Genomic DNA, 17,059 nt, shown 5'->3' with positions numbered 1-17,059 from the left:
CCGAACAAGCTCAAGTCTGAGTTGAAACTGGGAACGTCTGCAGAGGGACTCTTCAGTTTGAACCCAGTCCACAGAGCCAGAAGACAAAGTGATACCCATGCCTGGAGTTTCGAGTTCCCCAGCAGGAAAAGTGAATACATCATGAAGATCTTAAAATTCAAACTCAGTGGAAGAAATACAATCAAGGCAATTAACACCTGGACAATTCCAGATACACACTGGAATAGTGGACTGGAGAGAACTAAAAACCTTGGACAGGAAGACCAGAAAAGCAAGGACAATGAATCATGCCCTTTATCCATGCAGCAATGTTGACAGATTCTACTTACTAATGAAAATAGGTGGATATGGAATGTTGAAAGTACACCAGACCGTTGAGAAAAAAACAGCATTGGAAGAATATCTGAAGAACAGTAAAAAAAAATGCACTAAAGCTAACACACCATGAAAGTTTACTGAACGCCAGAGAGATCAAACTGGCCTACAAGGAAGGCCAAAGGAAGAATAGAAACATGGCAAGGGCGTAGTACATGGCCAGTCCATAAAAAAAATAGCTGGCAAAGCAGATAACAAGACCTGGCAATGGATAAAAGCAGTAAAGTTGAAGAAAGAGACAGAAGAGCTAATTCTGGCTGCACAAGATCAAGTTTTAAGAACAAACACACAGAATGTCAGAATTGAAAAGATAACAACAGATAACAAATACCGCCTCAGCAAAGAAGCTAAAGAAACAGTGGACCATCTAGTTAGCTGCTGCAAGATCACACAGACTGATTACAAACCACGGCATGATATAGTGGCAACAATGGTGCACTGGAATATCTGCAAGAAATACCATCTGCCTGCAAGCAAAAATTGCTGGGATCGCAAAATAGACAAAGTAATAGAAAACGAAGAAGCTAAAGTGCTCTGGGGCTTTTTTCCTTTCAAAAGAATGTCAGAATTCAAAGAGACAAGCCCCTGCCACATAACATCCCAGGCTTAATAGCTGTTGATAAGGCAGACAAAAAAAGTCTGGGTAATAGACATTGCAATACCTGAAGACAGCAGAAGAGAAAAAAAATGGAGAAAATCACAAAATATAAAAACCTGCAAACAGAAAAAGAACAACTATGGCAAAAGAAAGCAAACGTAGTAACAATAGAAAAACACACTTTGGTGCAATCCTAGAACACCTGGAACATCACTTGAACCATTGGCATTGACAACATCACCACCAGTCATTTGTAAAAGGCAGCTTTATTTGAAACAGCTTACATCCTGTGTAACAATACATTTAACATCATCAAACAGAAACTCTCTATCCTGGGTCTTTGGGAAGGACCCAATAAGTGGCTAAAATTGCCAAATAATAAAGGATGACTACTGCTGTGCCATTTGATGGCACCATTTTGCACAAGGCAGGAGGTTATGTCGAGCAATAAAAAAATTTACTCTCTCTCCTGGGTTATAATTGCATTTCGCAGTTCTTGTAAAAGGGAAGTGAATGACATAATTGGCCATCACAGTAATAGAATGGGATGTTGCAAAGCTTCCCAAACTAAGCAAAAAGACTATGTGTCCAACCTATGATTATCAAAGAGCTTTAAAAAGACAAAGAGATGTAGGTTAAAGAAATAGCTACAACTTCTAACACTGCTCACAGAAATCTATGATTAATAATAATAATAATATTTTAATTTGTATACCGCCCTTCTCCCGAAGGACTCAGGGCGGTGAACAGCCAGAATAAAATACAAAAGGAACAATACATACAATACTAAGAACAACCCTTAAAAAACTTATTCAAATGGCCAAATTTAAAATACAATAACATCCTATAAAATTGACAAAAATTTAAAACCCATAAAATCAAATTAAAAATTTTAAAAATCAAGCCAGTCCAGCAAGGCGGAATAAATAGGTTTTAAGTTCGCGGCGAAAGGTCCTAAGCTCAGATAGTTGTCGAAGTTCAGGGGGAAGTTCGTTCCACAGGGTAGGAGCCCCCACAGAGAAGGCCCTCCCCCTGGGGACCGCCAGTCGACATTGTTTGGCTGACGGCACCCTAAGGAGTCCCTCTCTGTGAGAACGCACCGGTCGTTGGGAGATAGAGGACGGCAGTAGACGGTCCCGTAAGTTGATTGAATGTCTGCTTCAAGTAATTGATGAACTTTTATATATAAATCTGTGTTGTTGAGTAAAAGTCTGTCACATAAATAATATGTAGCTTTTCTAAGCAGATTCCATTCCAGTGCAATGGAAATATCATTATAAATTCAGAGTATTCTGCATGTGGCGGGGGATGAAGTCTTAAATCCACTACATTATAGATGGGTTAACACAGGGATTCTCAAACTTTTGCAATACTTTGAACCTAAAAAAATGATGGATGAGTTTGTGCAATCCTCATAAAGGTAATAATTACAATAGGTTTAGATAATAAGAAATAAATATATCACCAAATAAAATCATACTTTCTTCTGTCACTCCTGTCCATGATGGCTATCAGGATGAAGTTGTAGGGGGAAAACATAGCTTGAAAAAGTAGTCCTTCTCAAATGTTTACAAAAGGGAATGCAAGCTAAGTATATTTCCAAAGAAGTATTGTTTCTCACCTGTCTGTTCCGCTCATCCATTATTCTTGTGATTTGTATTTTCTTCCTCCCCATTTTGTCCTGTTTCTCTCTTTATATTCCAGAACCACAGAAATAAAAGGATCCACAACCTTGTACCCTAGCACATGGTAGGCATTTCTCTTCCACAACTAAAGCCCAAACACAGAACCATGCACGGTGTTGACTTAGAAATCTAGAATTAAGAAAAGAAGAAAAACAGTTAAAAACACGTATTTCATATCAGTAATGTTTCTACATTAGTGCTGTGCTGTGCATCTTCCCTCAACAATCAGGTGAACCAGGAAAAGGACATGTCTGCTTTAATGAGTTGCATTCTCATTCATGTATGTTGAAAAGCTCTATTTCTAAATTAAGTGCAAAGCATTAGACAACTCTATTATATTGCCTTGTGAATTCAGTCCTATAATGGTTAAATATAGGTCTAATTCAGTCACAAATGCCATATCAATGTTGCATTCAATGCTTTATATAGAAAAAAAACCCAATGGCTCCTTTTTAAACATATAACAAAGTATATTGTAAGGCAAAATGTATTCATTATTTATTGTGAGATATTTATATATTTTAAAGAGATTTTTTTAAAAATTTCTATATTTTACATTACATCAAAATAAGTAGCCTTTCTGTTTTACTGTCAACAGGATAAATTCCTTCCAGTACTGGAAGGAAGTGGCATTCCAGTAACTTCCACAAAAAAAGTCAAATTGAAGCCAAAAGTTCTGGGCCTTGTTCATTTTCAGTATTTTTCTGTACCTTCTCTAACAATGGTGTAGGCTCACATATAAGATACTATTCAAGAACTAACAACTTTTGAATGCTGTTTAAAAATAAATCCATTTGTGACTTTTTATGCAGCACTTCGTTTTCCCAAAAGGCTATTTCACAGGAACATACGGATTGACAAATAGCTGCGAAATTCAAGGTTATATTCATTACTGTAAAACTTGTAAGTTTTCACACATCACTAACAAGCCAATTACCAATCTGAACATTTCTTTTCTGCTTGCACATTTTTCCAACTGTAACACTACATCATTGGCCACAGAAATGGAACCAAAGGCTTGTAAATTTATTAAAAGATGACCTAACCTAAAAAAAGTACCTGTGCTACTGATTTCTAAGGTTTTTACACAAAGAATTGCAATACATCATGATGAAGCAGCAAACATGAACAAATTTCAAATTAGCCATTCATAATGAAAAAAGTATTTTTTTTAGACAGTGGGCATATTGTATTGCAGAATCAAGACACTATTATCTAGCAAACTATGATAATGCTTATTAAGAAAGCATAAAATAGAGAAAATAAGAAACAGAATTCATTCATGGCAAGAAGGAGAGAGCCAATAGTCCTATAATTATTAAATAACTTCCCCTTCCAGGTATTTTTCACTATGGACTATGAGGATTAAAGTGACAGGAGTTAACTTCAACAGCAGTTCAAGAATGTAGGATTTTCTATTCCTTTGAAAACTGTAGTATCAAGGCATATAGCACAGTACACAGCAGATGTGACAACCATGGAGAATAATACGCAAACACCAATCACAGCTTATGGGCCAAATCAGGCATTATCTTCAAAAGCATGGCTTAGAATAAGAACCTGGACTGAATCACTAATTTGAACATATTCTTCCTTCCTATTGGCTGCAACACTATCTGGTCCTACAGAAAGTTAGTAATTTGCAAACAGTTCATAAAGAATGGGGGAAAACTCTTTCATATGATGGCTTGTTCTGAAGTCAGTCTGGAAATGCCTCTTTCACAATTCTCCTGATTGGATTAACCTCAATCCTAAATGCAGAATCAAACAATGGGAATGCCTAAAACATATTGATAATCAAAGTAGTCAAGGTATTTAGGAAACGACTAAATTTCTCATTCCTTTCAGATTCTTTGGAGATTCGTGGTCTTCAGTAGGCAATCTTTACAATTATATTTGGCAATCTTTACAATTATATCAGATTATATTATTATAATCTTATACAATTATATTACCGTATATACTCGAGTATAAGCCGAGTTTTTCGGCACGTTTTTTGTGCTGAAAAACGCCCCCTCGGCTTATACTCGAGTCTACCCTTGCAGAGCCGACCCAGGGAGAGGGTTTTTTGCCCTCGGGAACAGCTGGGCCGGCAGGACGAGCCCAAATGCTGCCGGCATGTTTTGCCAGCTCGGCCGGCTCGTTTTGGGGCGGCGGCTGGCCTCCGGCGTTTTCTTCCGCCGCTTTTTGATGGCGGCGGCGGCGGTGGTCGGCGGAGGGGGCGGGGGGCGTTCGACATTTTCGCCCCCCTCTCACTCGTCCTCCTCTTGCCCGCGGTGGGGGCGGAGGGGGCGTTTGTCACCCTCGCCCTCCTCTCCAGCGAAATTGAGTGCGGCGGGGTGGGGAGGCCGCCGTGAGTGCCGGCTGGGGAGCCGGGATTGGCTCCTGGACTCCCCAGCCGGCACTTCACGGCGGCCTCCCCACCCCGCCGCACTCAATTTCGGCTGAGAGGAGGCGAGGTGACAACGCCGCTGGCGAGTGACAAACAAATGAGTTCTTCTCGCTTGGCGTTGTCACTCGCCTCCTCTCGAGCCGAAATTGAGTGCGGCGGGGTGGGGAGGCCGCCGTGAGTGCCGGCTGGGGAGTCCAGGAGCCAATCCCGGGCTCCCCAGCCGGCACTTCACGGCGGCCTCCCCACCCCGCCGCCGCACTCAATTTCGGCTGAGAGGAGGCGAGGTGACAAACGCCAAGCGAAGAACTCTATTTGTTTGTCACTCTCGCCCTTGGCGTTGTCACCCTCGCCCTCCTCTCCGGCGAAATTGAGTGCGGCGGGGTGGGGAGGCCGCCGTGAAGTGCCGGCTGGGGAGCCCGGGATTGGCTCCTGACTCCCCAGCCGGCACTTCACGCGGCCTCCCCACCCCGCCGCCGCACTCAATTTCGCTGAGAGGAGGCGAGGTGACAACGCCAAGCGAAGAACTCTATTTGTTTGTCACTCTCGCCCTTGGCGTTGTCACCTCGCCCTCCTCTCCAGCGAAATTGAGTGCGGCGGCGGGGTGGGGAGGCCGCCGTGAAGTGCCGGCTGGGGAGCCCGGATTGGCTCCTGGACTCCCCAGCCGGCACTTCACGGCGGCCTCCCCACCCCGCCGCCGCACTCAATTTCGGCTGAGAGGAGGCGAGGTGACAACGCCAAGCGAAGAACTCTATTTGTTTGTCACTCTCGCCCTTGGCGTTGTCACCTCGCCCTCCTCTCGAAATTGAGTGCGGCGGCGGGGTGGGGAGCCGCCGTGAAGTGCCGGCTGGGGAGTCCAGGAGCCAATCCCGGGCTCCCCAGCCGGCACTTCACGCGGCCTCCCCACCCCGCCGCCGCACTCAATTTCGGCTGAGAGGAGGGCGAGGTGACAAACGCCAAGCGAAGAACTCTATTTGTTTGTCACTCTCGCCCCGGCGTTGTCACTCGCCTCCTCTCGAGCCGAAATTGAGTGCGGCGGCGGGGTGGGGAGGCCGCCGTGAAGTGCCGGCTGGGGAGCCCGGATTGGCTCCTGGACTCCCCAGCCGGCACTTCACGCGGCCTCCCCACCCCGCCGCTCGCACTCAATTTCGCTGAGAGGAGGCGAGGTGACAACGCCGCTGGCGAGTGACAAACAAATAGAGTTCTTCGCTTGGCGTTGTCACCTCGCCTCCTCTCCGGCGAAATTGAGTGCGGCGGCGGGGTGGGGAGCCGCCGTGAAGTGCCGGCTGGGGGCCGGGATTGGCTCCTGACCCCCAGCCGGCACTTCACGGCGGCCTCCCCACCCCGCCGCCGCCGCCGCACTCAATTTCGAGAGGAGGGCAGGTGACAACGCCGCTGGCGAGTGACAAACAAATAGAGTTCTTCGCTTGGCGTTGTCACCTCGCCCTCCTCTCGAGCGAAATTGAGTGCGGCGGCGGGGTGAGGCCGCCGTGAAGTGCCGGCTGGGGGAGTCCAGGAGCCAATCCCGGGCTCCCCCAGCCGGCACTTCACGGCGGCCCCCCCACCCCGCCGCCTCGCACTCAATTTCGGCTTTTCGGAGAGGAGGGCGAGGTGACAACGCCAAGGCGAGAAGAACTCTATTTGTTTGTCACTCTCGCCCTTGGCGTTGTCACCCTCGCCCTCCTCTCGAAATTGAGTGCGGCGGGGTGGGGAGGCCGCCGTGAAGTGCCGGCTGGGGAGCCCGGGATTGGCTCCTGACTCCCCAGCCGGCACTTCACGGCGGCCTCCCCACCCCGCCGCCGCACTCAATTTCGCTCGAGAGGAGGGCGAGTGACAAACGCCAAGCGAGAAGAACTCTATTTGTTTGTCACTCTCGCCCTTGAAGGCGTTGTCACCGCCTCCTCTCCGGCCGAAATTGAGTGCGGCGGCGGGGTGAGGCCGCCGTGAAGTGCCGGCTGGGGAGCCCGGATTGGCTCCTGACCCCCAGCCGGCACTTCACGGCGGCCTCCCCACCCCGCCGCCGCACTCAATTTCGCCGGAGAGGAGGGCGAGGTGACAAACGCCAAGGCGAGAAGAACTCTATTTGTTTGTCACTCTCGCCCTTGAAGGCGTTGTCACTCGCCTCCTCTCGAAATTGAGTGCGGCGGCGGCGGGGTGGGGAGGCCGCCGTGAGTGCCGGCTGGGGAGTCCAGGAGCCAATCCCGGCTCCCCAGCCGGCACTTCACGGCCTCCCCACCCCGCCGCCGCACTCAATTTCGCCGGAGAGGAGGCGAGGTGACAACGCCAAGGCGAGAAGAACTCTGTTGTTTGTCACTCTCGCCCTTGGCGTTGTCACCCTCGCCTCCTCTCCGGCCGAAATTGAGTGCGGCGGGGTGGGGAGGCCGCCGTGAAGTGCCGGCTGGGGAGCCCGGGATTGGCTCCTGACTCCCCAGCCGGCACTTCACGCGGCCTCCCCACCCCGCCGCCGCCGCACTCAATTTCGCTTTCGAGAGGAGGCGAGGTGACAACGCCAAGCGAGAAGAACTCTATTTGTTTGTCACTCTCGCCCTTGGCGTTGTCACCTCGCCTCCTCTCCGAAAGCGAAATTGAGTGCAGGCGGCGGGGTGGGGAGGCCGCCGTGAAGTGCCGGCTGGGGAGCCCGGATTGGCTCCTGGACTCCCCAGCCGGCACTTCACGGCGGCCTCCCCACCCCGCCGCTCACTCAATTTCGCTTTCGAGAGGAGGCGAGTGACAAACGCCAAGCGAAGAACTCTATTTGTTTGTCACTCTCGCCCATGAAGGCGTTGTCACCTCGCCTCCTCTCGAAATTGAGTGCGAGCGGCGGGGTGGGGGCCGCGTGAAGTGCCGGCTGGGGAGTCAGGAGCCAATCCGGGCTCCCCAGCCGCACTTCACGCGGCCTCCCCACCCCGCCGCCGCACTCAATTTCGCTGAGAGGAGGCGAGGTGACAACGCCGCTGGCGAGTGACAAACGCCAAGCAGAAGAACTCTCTTTATTTGCTTGTCACTCGCCTCCTCTCGAAATTGAGTGAGCGGCGGGGTGGGGAGGCCGCCGTGAAGTGCGGCTGGGGAGTCCAGGAGCCAATCCCGGCTCCCCAGCCGGCACTTCACGGCGGCCTCCACCCCGCCGCTCGCACTCAATTTCGCTGAGAGGAGGCGAGTGACAAACGCCAAGGCGAGAAGAACTCTATTTGTTTGTCACTCTCGCCCATGAAGGCGTTGTCACCTCGCCTCCTCTCGAAATTGAGTGCGAGCGGCGGGGTGAGGCCGCCGTGAGTGCCGGCTGGGGAGCCCGGGATTGGCTCCTGACTCCCCAGCCGGCACTTCACGCGGCCTCCCCACCCCGCCGCTGCACTCAATTTCGCTTTCGAGAGGAGGCGAGTGACAAACGCCAAGCGAGAAGAACTCTATTTGTTTGTCACTCTCGCCCTTGGCGTTGTCACCGCCTCCTCTCGAAAGCGAAATTGAGTGCAGGCGGCGGGGTGAGGCCGCCGTGAAGTGCCGGCTGGGGAGCCGGGATTGGCTCTGGACTCCCCAGCCGGCACTTCACGGCGGCCTCCCCACCCCGCCGCACTCAATTTCGCTGGAGAGGAGGGCGAGGTGACAAACGCCAAGCGAGAAGAACTCTATTTGTTTGTCACTCTCGCCCATGAAGGCGTTGTCACTCGCCTCCTCTCGAAATTGAGTGCGGCGGGGTGGGGAGGCCGCCGTGAAGTGCCGGCTGGGGAGTCCAGAGCCAATCCGGGCTCCCCAGCCGGCACTTCACGGCGGCCTCCCCACCCCGCCGCTCACTCAATTTCGCCGAGAGGAGGCGGTGACAACGCCTCCGCCCACCGCTGGGCAAGAGGAGGACGAGTGAGAGGGGCGAAAATGTCGAACGCCCCTCCGCCTCCGCCGACCACCGCCGCCGCCATCAAAAGCGGCGGAAGAAAACGCCGAGGCCAGCCGCCGCCCAAAACGAGCCGGCCGAGCTGGCAAAGCATGCCGGCAGCATTTGGGCTCGTCCTGCCGGCACTTCACGCGGCCTCCCCACCCCGCCGCACTCAATTTCGGAGAGGAGGCGAGTGACAAACGCCAAGCGAAGAACTCTATTTGTTTGTCACTCTCGCCCATGAAGGCGTTGTCACTCGCCTCCTCTCCGAGCGAAATTGAGTGCGGCGGCGGGGTGGGGAGGCCGCCGTGAAGTGCCGGCTGGGGAGCCCGGATTGGCTCCTGGACTCCCCAGCCGGCACTTCACGCGGCCTCCCCACCCCGCCGCTCGCACTCAATTTCGCTGGAGAGGAGGGCGAGGGTGACAAACGCCAAGCGAGAAGAACTCTTTATTTGCTTGTCACTCTCGCCTCCTCTCGAAAGCGAAATTGAGTGCGGCGGCGGGGTGGGGAGGCCGCGTGAAGTGCCGGCTGGGGAGTCCAGGAGCCAATCCCGGCTCCCCAGCCGGCACTTCACGGCGGCCTCCCCACCCCGCCGCTCACTCAATTTCGCTGGAGAGGAGGGCGAGGTGACAAACGCCAAGCGAGAAGAACTCTATTTGTTTGTCACTCTCGCCCATGAAGGCGTTGTCACCTCGCCTCCTCTCGAAATTGAGTGCGAGCGGCGGGGTGGGGAGGCCGCCGTGAGTGCGGCGGCGGGGTGGGGAGGCCGCCGTGAGTGCCGGCTGGGGAGTCCAGGAGCCAATCCGGGCTCCCCAGCCGGCACTTCACGGCGGCCTCCCCACCCCGCCGCCGCACTCAATTTCGCTGAGAGGAGGCGGTGACAAACGCCAAGCGAGAAGAACTCTATTTGTTTGTCACTCGCCTCCTCTCGCCTCGGAGGCGGAGGGGCGTTGTCACTCGCCTCCTCTCCGAAAGCGAAATTGAGTGCGAGCGGCGGGGTGAGGCCGCCGTGAAGTGCCGGCTGGGGAGCCCGGATTGGCTCCTGGACTCCCCAGCCGGCACTTCACGGCGGCCTCCCCACCCCGCCGCTGCACTCAATTTCGGCTGGAGAGGAGGGCAGGTGACAAACGCCAAGGCGAAGAACTCTATTTGTTTGTCACTCTCGCCCATGAAGGCGTTGTCACTCGCCTCCTCTCGAAAGCGAAATTGAGTGCGGCGGCGGGGTGGGGAGGCCGCCGTGAAGTGCCGGCTGGGGAGTCCAGGAGCCAATCCGGGCTCCCCAGCCGGCACTTCACGGCGGCCTCCCCACCCCGCCGCACTCAATTTCGCTGAGAGGAGGGCGAGGGTGACAAACGCCCCCTCCGCCCCCACCGCGGGCAAGAGGAGGACGAGTGAGAGGGGGGGAAAATGTCGGACGCCCCTCCGCCTCCGCCGACCACCGCCGCCGCCATCAAAAGCGGCGGAAGAAAACGCCGAGGCCAGCCGCCGCCCAAAACGAGCCGGCCGAGCTGGCAAAGCATGCCGGCAGCATTTGGGCTCGTCCTGCCGGCACTTCAATCCCGGGCTCCCCCAGCCGGCACTTCACGGCGGCCTCCCCCCACCCACCCACCCACCCACCCACTCCCACTGCCGCTTCGCACTCAATTTCGGCTGGAGAGGACGGCGAGTGTGTCAAACGCCAAGGCTTAGAAGAACTCTTTATTTGCTTGTCACTCTCGCCCTCCTCTTACTGGTCCTCCTCTCGCCCTCGGAGGGGGCGGAGGGGGCGTTTGTCACGAATACATCCCAATAAAATGCAAAGGTTTCAAAGCATGGTTTGGAAAAGCAGCGAGGATGGGGAGAATGCTGCCTTGAATGTGAAAGAAACGTGGAAAACTCCAACTACAGTATAAAAAAAAAACATTTGCACTCAGTACTTTTTATTTTATTTTATTTTTTGCCAAGTTTTCCCCAGGGTTTTTTTTTCCCCCTATGGAAATTGGGGAGGTGGGGAGAAAGAGGTGAAAAAGAAAAGCCTCTTGGAAAGCGGAGAAATACGGCAAGAACAAACAATTTCTCCCCCCCCCCCCCCCCCGCGCCGCCCTTCTCTCCAGCCAGTCCCTTGGTTCAGTTTTTTTCCAGGCTAACTATACTTTGCGTTTCACTTCCCCGAGTGAACATTGTAAAGTAAACAGTGAGCAACAGTGAGCAAAATTACGGTAATCTCCTCTGCCAAATCTATTCCCAAACCCTCCCCCCCCAACACCTCCGCTCCACAAAGGCAAGAAATGAACGCCGAATCCGAGAGGGGCAGGAGGAGGAGGAGGAGGAGGAGGAGAGATGGGGCATTGCAAGCTAGGGTGGGAAGAAGGAGGAGGAAGAAGAAGGAGGCAAAAGAAACCGACCTCGCGCAGATCAGCAAATTAGCTTTCCTTCTCCAAACCAATTTTTTTAAAAACCCGTTCTACCCAGAGCAAATGGCAAATAAGCAGCCCGTTTTGAGTCTGATTATTGTTTCACGGTGGTTGCCCTCTCTGATCTCCTTGTACATGACAAGGCACCTCTAACCCAGCTCTTGTGTTTGTTATTGGTAATTCTCCTCTCCTTCTTCCATTGGAGTCCTCTCCCTTTCTTTCCGAACGGGCGGGCGATTTACCTTCTCTGCCTCTTTTATTTTCCTGGAGGTGGAGGTGTATTCCTAAGGATGCCTTCAGTGCTGGGGAAGGAGCCGATCCATGGAGGGGAGGGGGGCGACGCTGCCGAGAAGCCGCTGCTTACAGAGAGCGAAAGAGCCAGGGAGACCTTGGCATAGGTGGGCGGCTGGTGTAAGGCAGGGCAGAACCTTCGTCCCGCAAGGATCCCGGGAGGTGGGGGACGAAAGAGAGGCAGAGAAGGAGGAGGAGGAAGGAAAAGAAAAGAAAAGGGGAGTGAAAATAAGAGCAGTCCGAGCAATAAATAAATATTGCTGGGCTGCTTTCCAAAATCCTCAGCACGGAACTAAAAGTTGCAAGTGTTTTGTGAGTTCAAACAGTCCTTCCAGACTAACACGCTTCATTAAAAGATACAAAGTTTGGTAAACTGAAGCTCGCTCTCTCCAATACAAAAAAATCATCATCATCATATAATAATAATAATAATAATAATAATAATAATAATAATAATAATAATAATAATAATAATAATAATAATAATAATAATTGTATACCGCCTTCTCCCATATATTTGTAATATTAGCAGGAAGGGTTACAGCAAGGAAAATCAATACAACCCGTTCTAAGCCGAAAACACATTTATATAAAGAGACCTGAAAACGATTTGTATAGAAACAAATGTACGGTATTTGTCTCTTGTGATGATGTGTTGCAGGGTTGCCTTAAATTGCTGTGTGATAGTTACAGCATTTCCAGAAAACACAGACTGGAAAAGAAAAGAAAAGGGGAGTGAAAATAAGAGCAGTCCGAGCAATAAATAAATATTGCTGGGCTGCTTTCCAAAAATCCTCAGCACGGAACTAAAAGTTGCAAGTGTTTTGTGAGTTCAAACAGTCCCTTCCAGACTAACACGTTTCATTAAAAGATACAAAGTTTGGTAAACTGAAGCTCGCTCTGTCCAATGCAAAAAAATCATCATCATCATATAATAATAATAATAATAATAATAATAATAATAATAATAATAATAATAATAATAATAATAATAATAATAATAATAATTGTATACCGCCCTTCTCCCATATATTTGTAATATTAGCAGGAAGGGTTACAGCAAGGAAAATCAATACAACCCGTTCTAAGCCGAAAACACATTTATATAAAGAGACCTGAAAACGTATTTGTATAGAAACAAATGTACGGTATTTGTCTCTTGTGATGATGTGTTGCAGGGTTATATAAATGCTGTGTGATAGTTACAGGATTCCCAGAAAACACAGACTGGAAAAGAAAAGAAAAGGGAACGGTAGGGAATGAAAATGGATGACTGTGTCATCCATATCATCAACCTTTTGTGAAGTGTATTGGGAAGCAACTTTTTAAAATAAGACCTTTTCTTGATCGTTTCCCTTATTAAAAGGGGCATTTGTCACTCTCGCCTCCTCTCGCCTCTTGGCGTTTGACACACTCGCCTCCTCTCACTCGCCTCTTTTCGCCTTTGGAAAAGATAGCTTGCCGTCCATGGGTCTCTTTGGACAGCTTTCTGGGGTGATGGTTTCCTGATGGCAGTTGACGTCGTAATAATTTTTTTCCTGTTAGGAATGGATCCCAGTACTTCTAATCCTGGACCATCAAAACAAAACGCAGGTCATACGAAGCTGCTTTCAAACTTAAGGTTGTGTCAAGAGCAGAAGAAAGCAATAACAGTATTGCAAGTAGGGAATTTTGTGTTGATGAAAACAAGTAAGGAGTGGCGGAAAATGAAAGCTGACTTGGAAAAGCTTCCAAAGGCAAAAAGCTCGACGTGGTTTAACGAGTCCATTTGGGGCTCTAGAGACTGAATTGCATGAATGGGTTATGGAGTGTCAAAATGGTTACTGTGTAACACGTATGGAATTCGCCACGTGCCTTCAAATGGCTAAAGAAGAAAAATTTAAAGTACCAGGCACTGAAAATTTGTTGCATCAGCAGGATGGTGTACCGCTTCATGAATAGGTTTGGCCTATGTTTGCGGCAAAGAACAAAGATTGCACAGAAGCTGCCAAAAGACCTTGATGAAAAAGTGATGTCATTCCATTCATTCATCATAAAACAAAGAAGGATCCATAACTATGACCTTCAAGATATTGGAAATATGGATGAAACGCCTATGACCTTTGATCTTCCAAGCAACAGAACTGTGGCAAGTTTGGGAGACAAAACAATTTTACTAAGAACCACAGGAAATGAAAAACCATTTCACAGTCGTTCTGTCATGTTTGGCTAATGGTACCAAGCTGAGGCCTGTTATTATTTTTAAAAGAAAGACCTTGCCTAATAAGGTAAAATTCCCGCCACGAATTACAGTGCGTGCACATGTTAAAGGCTGGATGGATGAAGATGGAACAAAAAAATGGCTGGAAGAAATTTGGAACGGACGACCAGGAGCAGCCTTAAAGAAAAAACCATCACTGTTAGTTTGGGATATGTTCAGAGCCCACATATCTGATGACATAAAAAAATTGGCAAAGTCATCTCAAGTCACTTTGGCCGTTATTCCAGGTGGGCTTACATCTGTATTGCAGCCCCTAGATGTCAGTTTAAATAAACCTTTCTAGGACCGTGCGAAGGATGTGGCATGAATGGATGACATCTGGTCAAGCTCAACTGACAAAAGTTGGAAATCTGAGAAAGCCAGACATACAACTAATAGCACAGTGGGTTCGTGATGCATGGGAAGATATTCCAGAGGACATGGTGCAACGTGCCTTCAAGAAATGTGGCATTAGTAATGCTATGGATGGCAGTGAAGACAGCGCATTGTATGAGGGTGACAGCAGTGATGATGACGACTGTGAACTCAGTGATGATGACAACGTATATGCGGATAACATCACAGACGCTGAAGTAGCTGAAGCTCTGTTTGGACAAACAGATGATGAGGAGGAGAGTTTTGAGGGATTTTAGCTCTCGTTAGCTTGGTTGCTGTTACTTTTAAAGATACTGTATTTTTGATACCATATTCTTTTTGGGGACCCCCTTTTGCACTTTTATTGTTTTTCGTTCAAATAAATATTCATGTTATTTTACTTGGCTCTATCTTTATTTTTTACATTGACCAGTAGCTGCCTCATTTCCCACCCTCGGCTTATACTCGAGTCAATAGTTTTTCCCAGTTTTTGTGGTAAAATTAGGTACCTCGGCTTATATTCGGGTCGGCTTATACTCGAGTATATACGGTATATGCTTTGACCATCCATGGCAATCTGGAAAACTTATTGTGCCCCTATGTTCATGATCCAATTAGCATTTCTTAGATTTGCTGAAAGTTGACTACATCAATGGGTTTTTATTTTTCTTCTTACAGGAAGTTGGAGGCCTACTGAGATGTGAGTGGGTGTGTATTTCCAATAGTAATTAAGAAAGCCCACCAGGAGTGAAAAATTGAAGACTACAGCTTTACTATCAATGTTTCTGAAGCATGGCATGCCTCTGGAATGATCCACTGGGAATTTATTGTACAAATGGATTGAAACTATGTCTTAAAGCAGGGACTGGTCAACTTTACCCACAGTTTATCAATGTGTTTCCAATTTGCAAAGACACGAAACAATTCTACAACACTGACTTGATAATGGCAGAACTTCCAAACAATAATCACGCTAAAAATGCAACTCGCAAGTCTCACTGGTATAGTTTGAAGAAAAAAAAATATGAGTTGTATTTTTTCCAATACAGTCTGATTTCTTGCTAAATAGCTACTGTACTCTGCCAAAAAATATTCCAGTGTTTCAATGCTGATTGCTAAATTCTGAAAGCTGGGAACAATACCAACTCTTGAAAAGAAGTAACTGCACATATTGCATAGAATAGACATCTGACTGCATATGGAACTTGCAGTAACTGCTGTCCTCTGACAAAAGCCATTTTGGGATATTTTACAAGCAGTTTTAATTCATTGTTGATGTCACAAAATAAAGACTAAATGAATGCTTCTATTGATGAAATGTCTGAAAACAGATAAAGTACTTCGTTATTTTCTTCTTAAACAGCAAAAAGGCTTTGTACTTGGTTATACATGGACAGACCTTTCATTCTTTCCTTCAAGGATGTTTCTTTGAACTCCCACTTTAATCTGGAGTCCTGCAGTGTCCTGGTGGCCATCGATCCAGTATGAACCACCATGTTCACCTTTTCAAGGACAACTCAGTTCAGAGAGCTGTTCCTGTCTGCAGTGCAGACAGGAACAGCAGTATCCTTCCCCTGTCATGGCCACCAAGCCACGCCCACAGAACCGGTAGTAAAAAAATTTGGATTTCACCACTGAGCCCAACTTACTGCTCAAGCAGAAGACCCTACACCACTACAGACAAATGGTTGTCCAGTCTCTTTTTGAGTGTCTCCAGAAATGGAACAACCATACAGCACTTCAGAAATTGTTTAAAAGAGTTCCTTTAGTCCACACGGGAGTGCAAACATAGCATGGGCCTACAACTCTTTAGAATGACTGTGTCATTTCTTAGCATCACATGGCTGCTACCTAAGCTCTGAAAATGATACTGATGTTTTAAGGCTTATAAGCTATGGTCATGTATTCTAATATATAAGATTAAGTATATAATGAGTTTATAAGTATAAACTCAAATATTTAAAAAAATACATATTAGTTATTTTTAAAGAACCTACAATACCCAAGCATGGAATATCAAACAAGACAAAAGACAGTTCCTACATGGACCCTACATTTTTCCTGAAAATGCTTTTTCTTGCACATATTTATTTACACTTCTATAAAATTTTTATCAGTTTATCTCAAGGAGGATATTGCTGAATTGGAAAAAGTGGTAACCAAATAAAAAGGTTATGATTAAAGTTCATAGCATTCAGGGCATTTGAAAAATAAATTCAAGAGAGGGATGTCAGAGCTGTATAAAATTGTGTAGGATGCATTGAAAATGCATAGTTTTCCCCTCTGCTTTTAGAATAATGGGAGTTTCAGAATTAAAGGAAATTCTTCATGGAGCTTAGAATACAATAAATGAAGTTGAGTGTCGTATGATGCATAATATATACCGGTAATGGCAACCAAGTTACATAATTTTAGAAGAGCAGACAGCAAGATTATCCCTAAGAATTACCTATAATAATTATAGTATGCCAGCACCAAAAGCAGATATGAATTGGATTTGATTTGAATCAAGTCGATTTAAATGATTTAAATCACTAGTAAAAAGGCTTGATTTAAATCGACTCGATTTAAATCATAATTTTTAAAGAGCAACTGTCATCTCTGTCCTGCAGCGACTGCTCCTCTGTCTTGCTGTTGACTCACCGACAGTCCCATTCATTTTAATGGGACAGCTGATGATGCGGCAGTGACACAACATGGTGAGGGACATGGCAGGCAGCAGGTGAGTGGGTGCCCACTAACAGGTGCTGCCCTGACGGATCTGAAATGACAGGTACTTTTTAATATTATATTTATAAGCTGCTTAGAAGATTTCACTTTCATTTTTACTGCTAGACCTTCCTCC

General features: G+C 48.0%; 1 protein-coding gene across 8 annotated transcripts in view; it reads right to left on the bottom strand.

Annotated features, from left to right (window-relative positions):
• Window positions 1-17,059, bottom strand: part of MEF2A (myocyte enhancer factor 2A) — a 95,092-nt gene that overhangs the window by 59,710 nt on the left and 18,323 nt on the right. For all 8 annotated transcript variants that reach the window (XM_058156835.1, XM_058156832.1, XM_058156836.1 and 5 more), the window contains exon 2: window positions 2,595-2,787. In XM_058156835.1, coding sequence (XP_058012818.1) covers window positions 2,595-2,648 — 54 coding nt within the window. In that variant the 5' untranslated portion in view covers window positions 2,649-2,787. The remainder of the gene's footprint in view (window positions 1-2,594; window positions 2,788-17,059) is intronic.

Source organism: Ahaetulla prasina, chromosome 13 (assembly GCF_028640845.1).
Source record: "Ahaetulla prasina isolate Xishuangbanna chromosome 13, ASM2864084v1, whole genome shotgun sequence".
In the NCBI taxonomy this organism is placed as follows: domain Eukaryota; kingdom Metazoa; phylum Chordata; class Lepidosauria; order Squamata; family Colubridae; genus Ahaetulla; species Ahaetulla prasina.
Note: the sequence above shows the minus strand (reverse complement) of the source record. Positions and strands in the feature narration are given on the sequence as shown.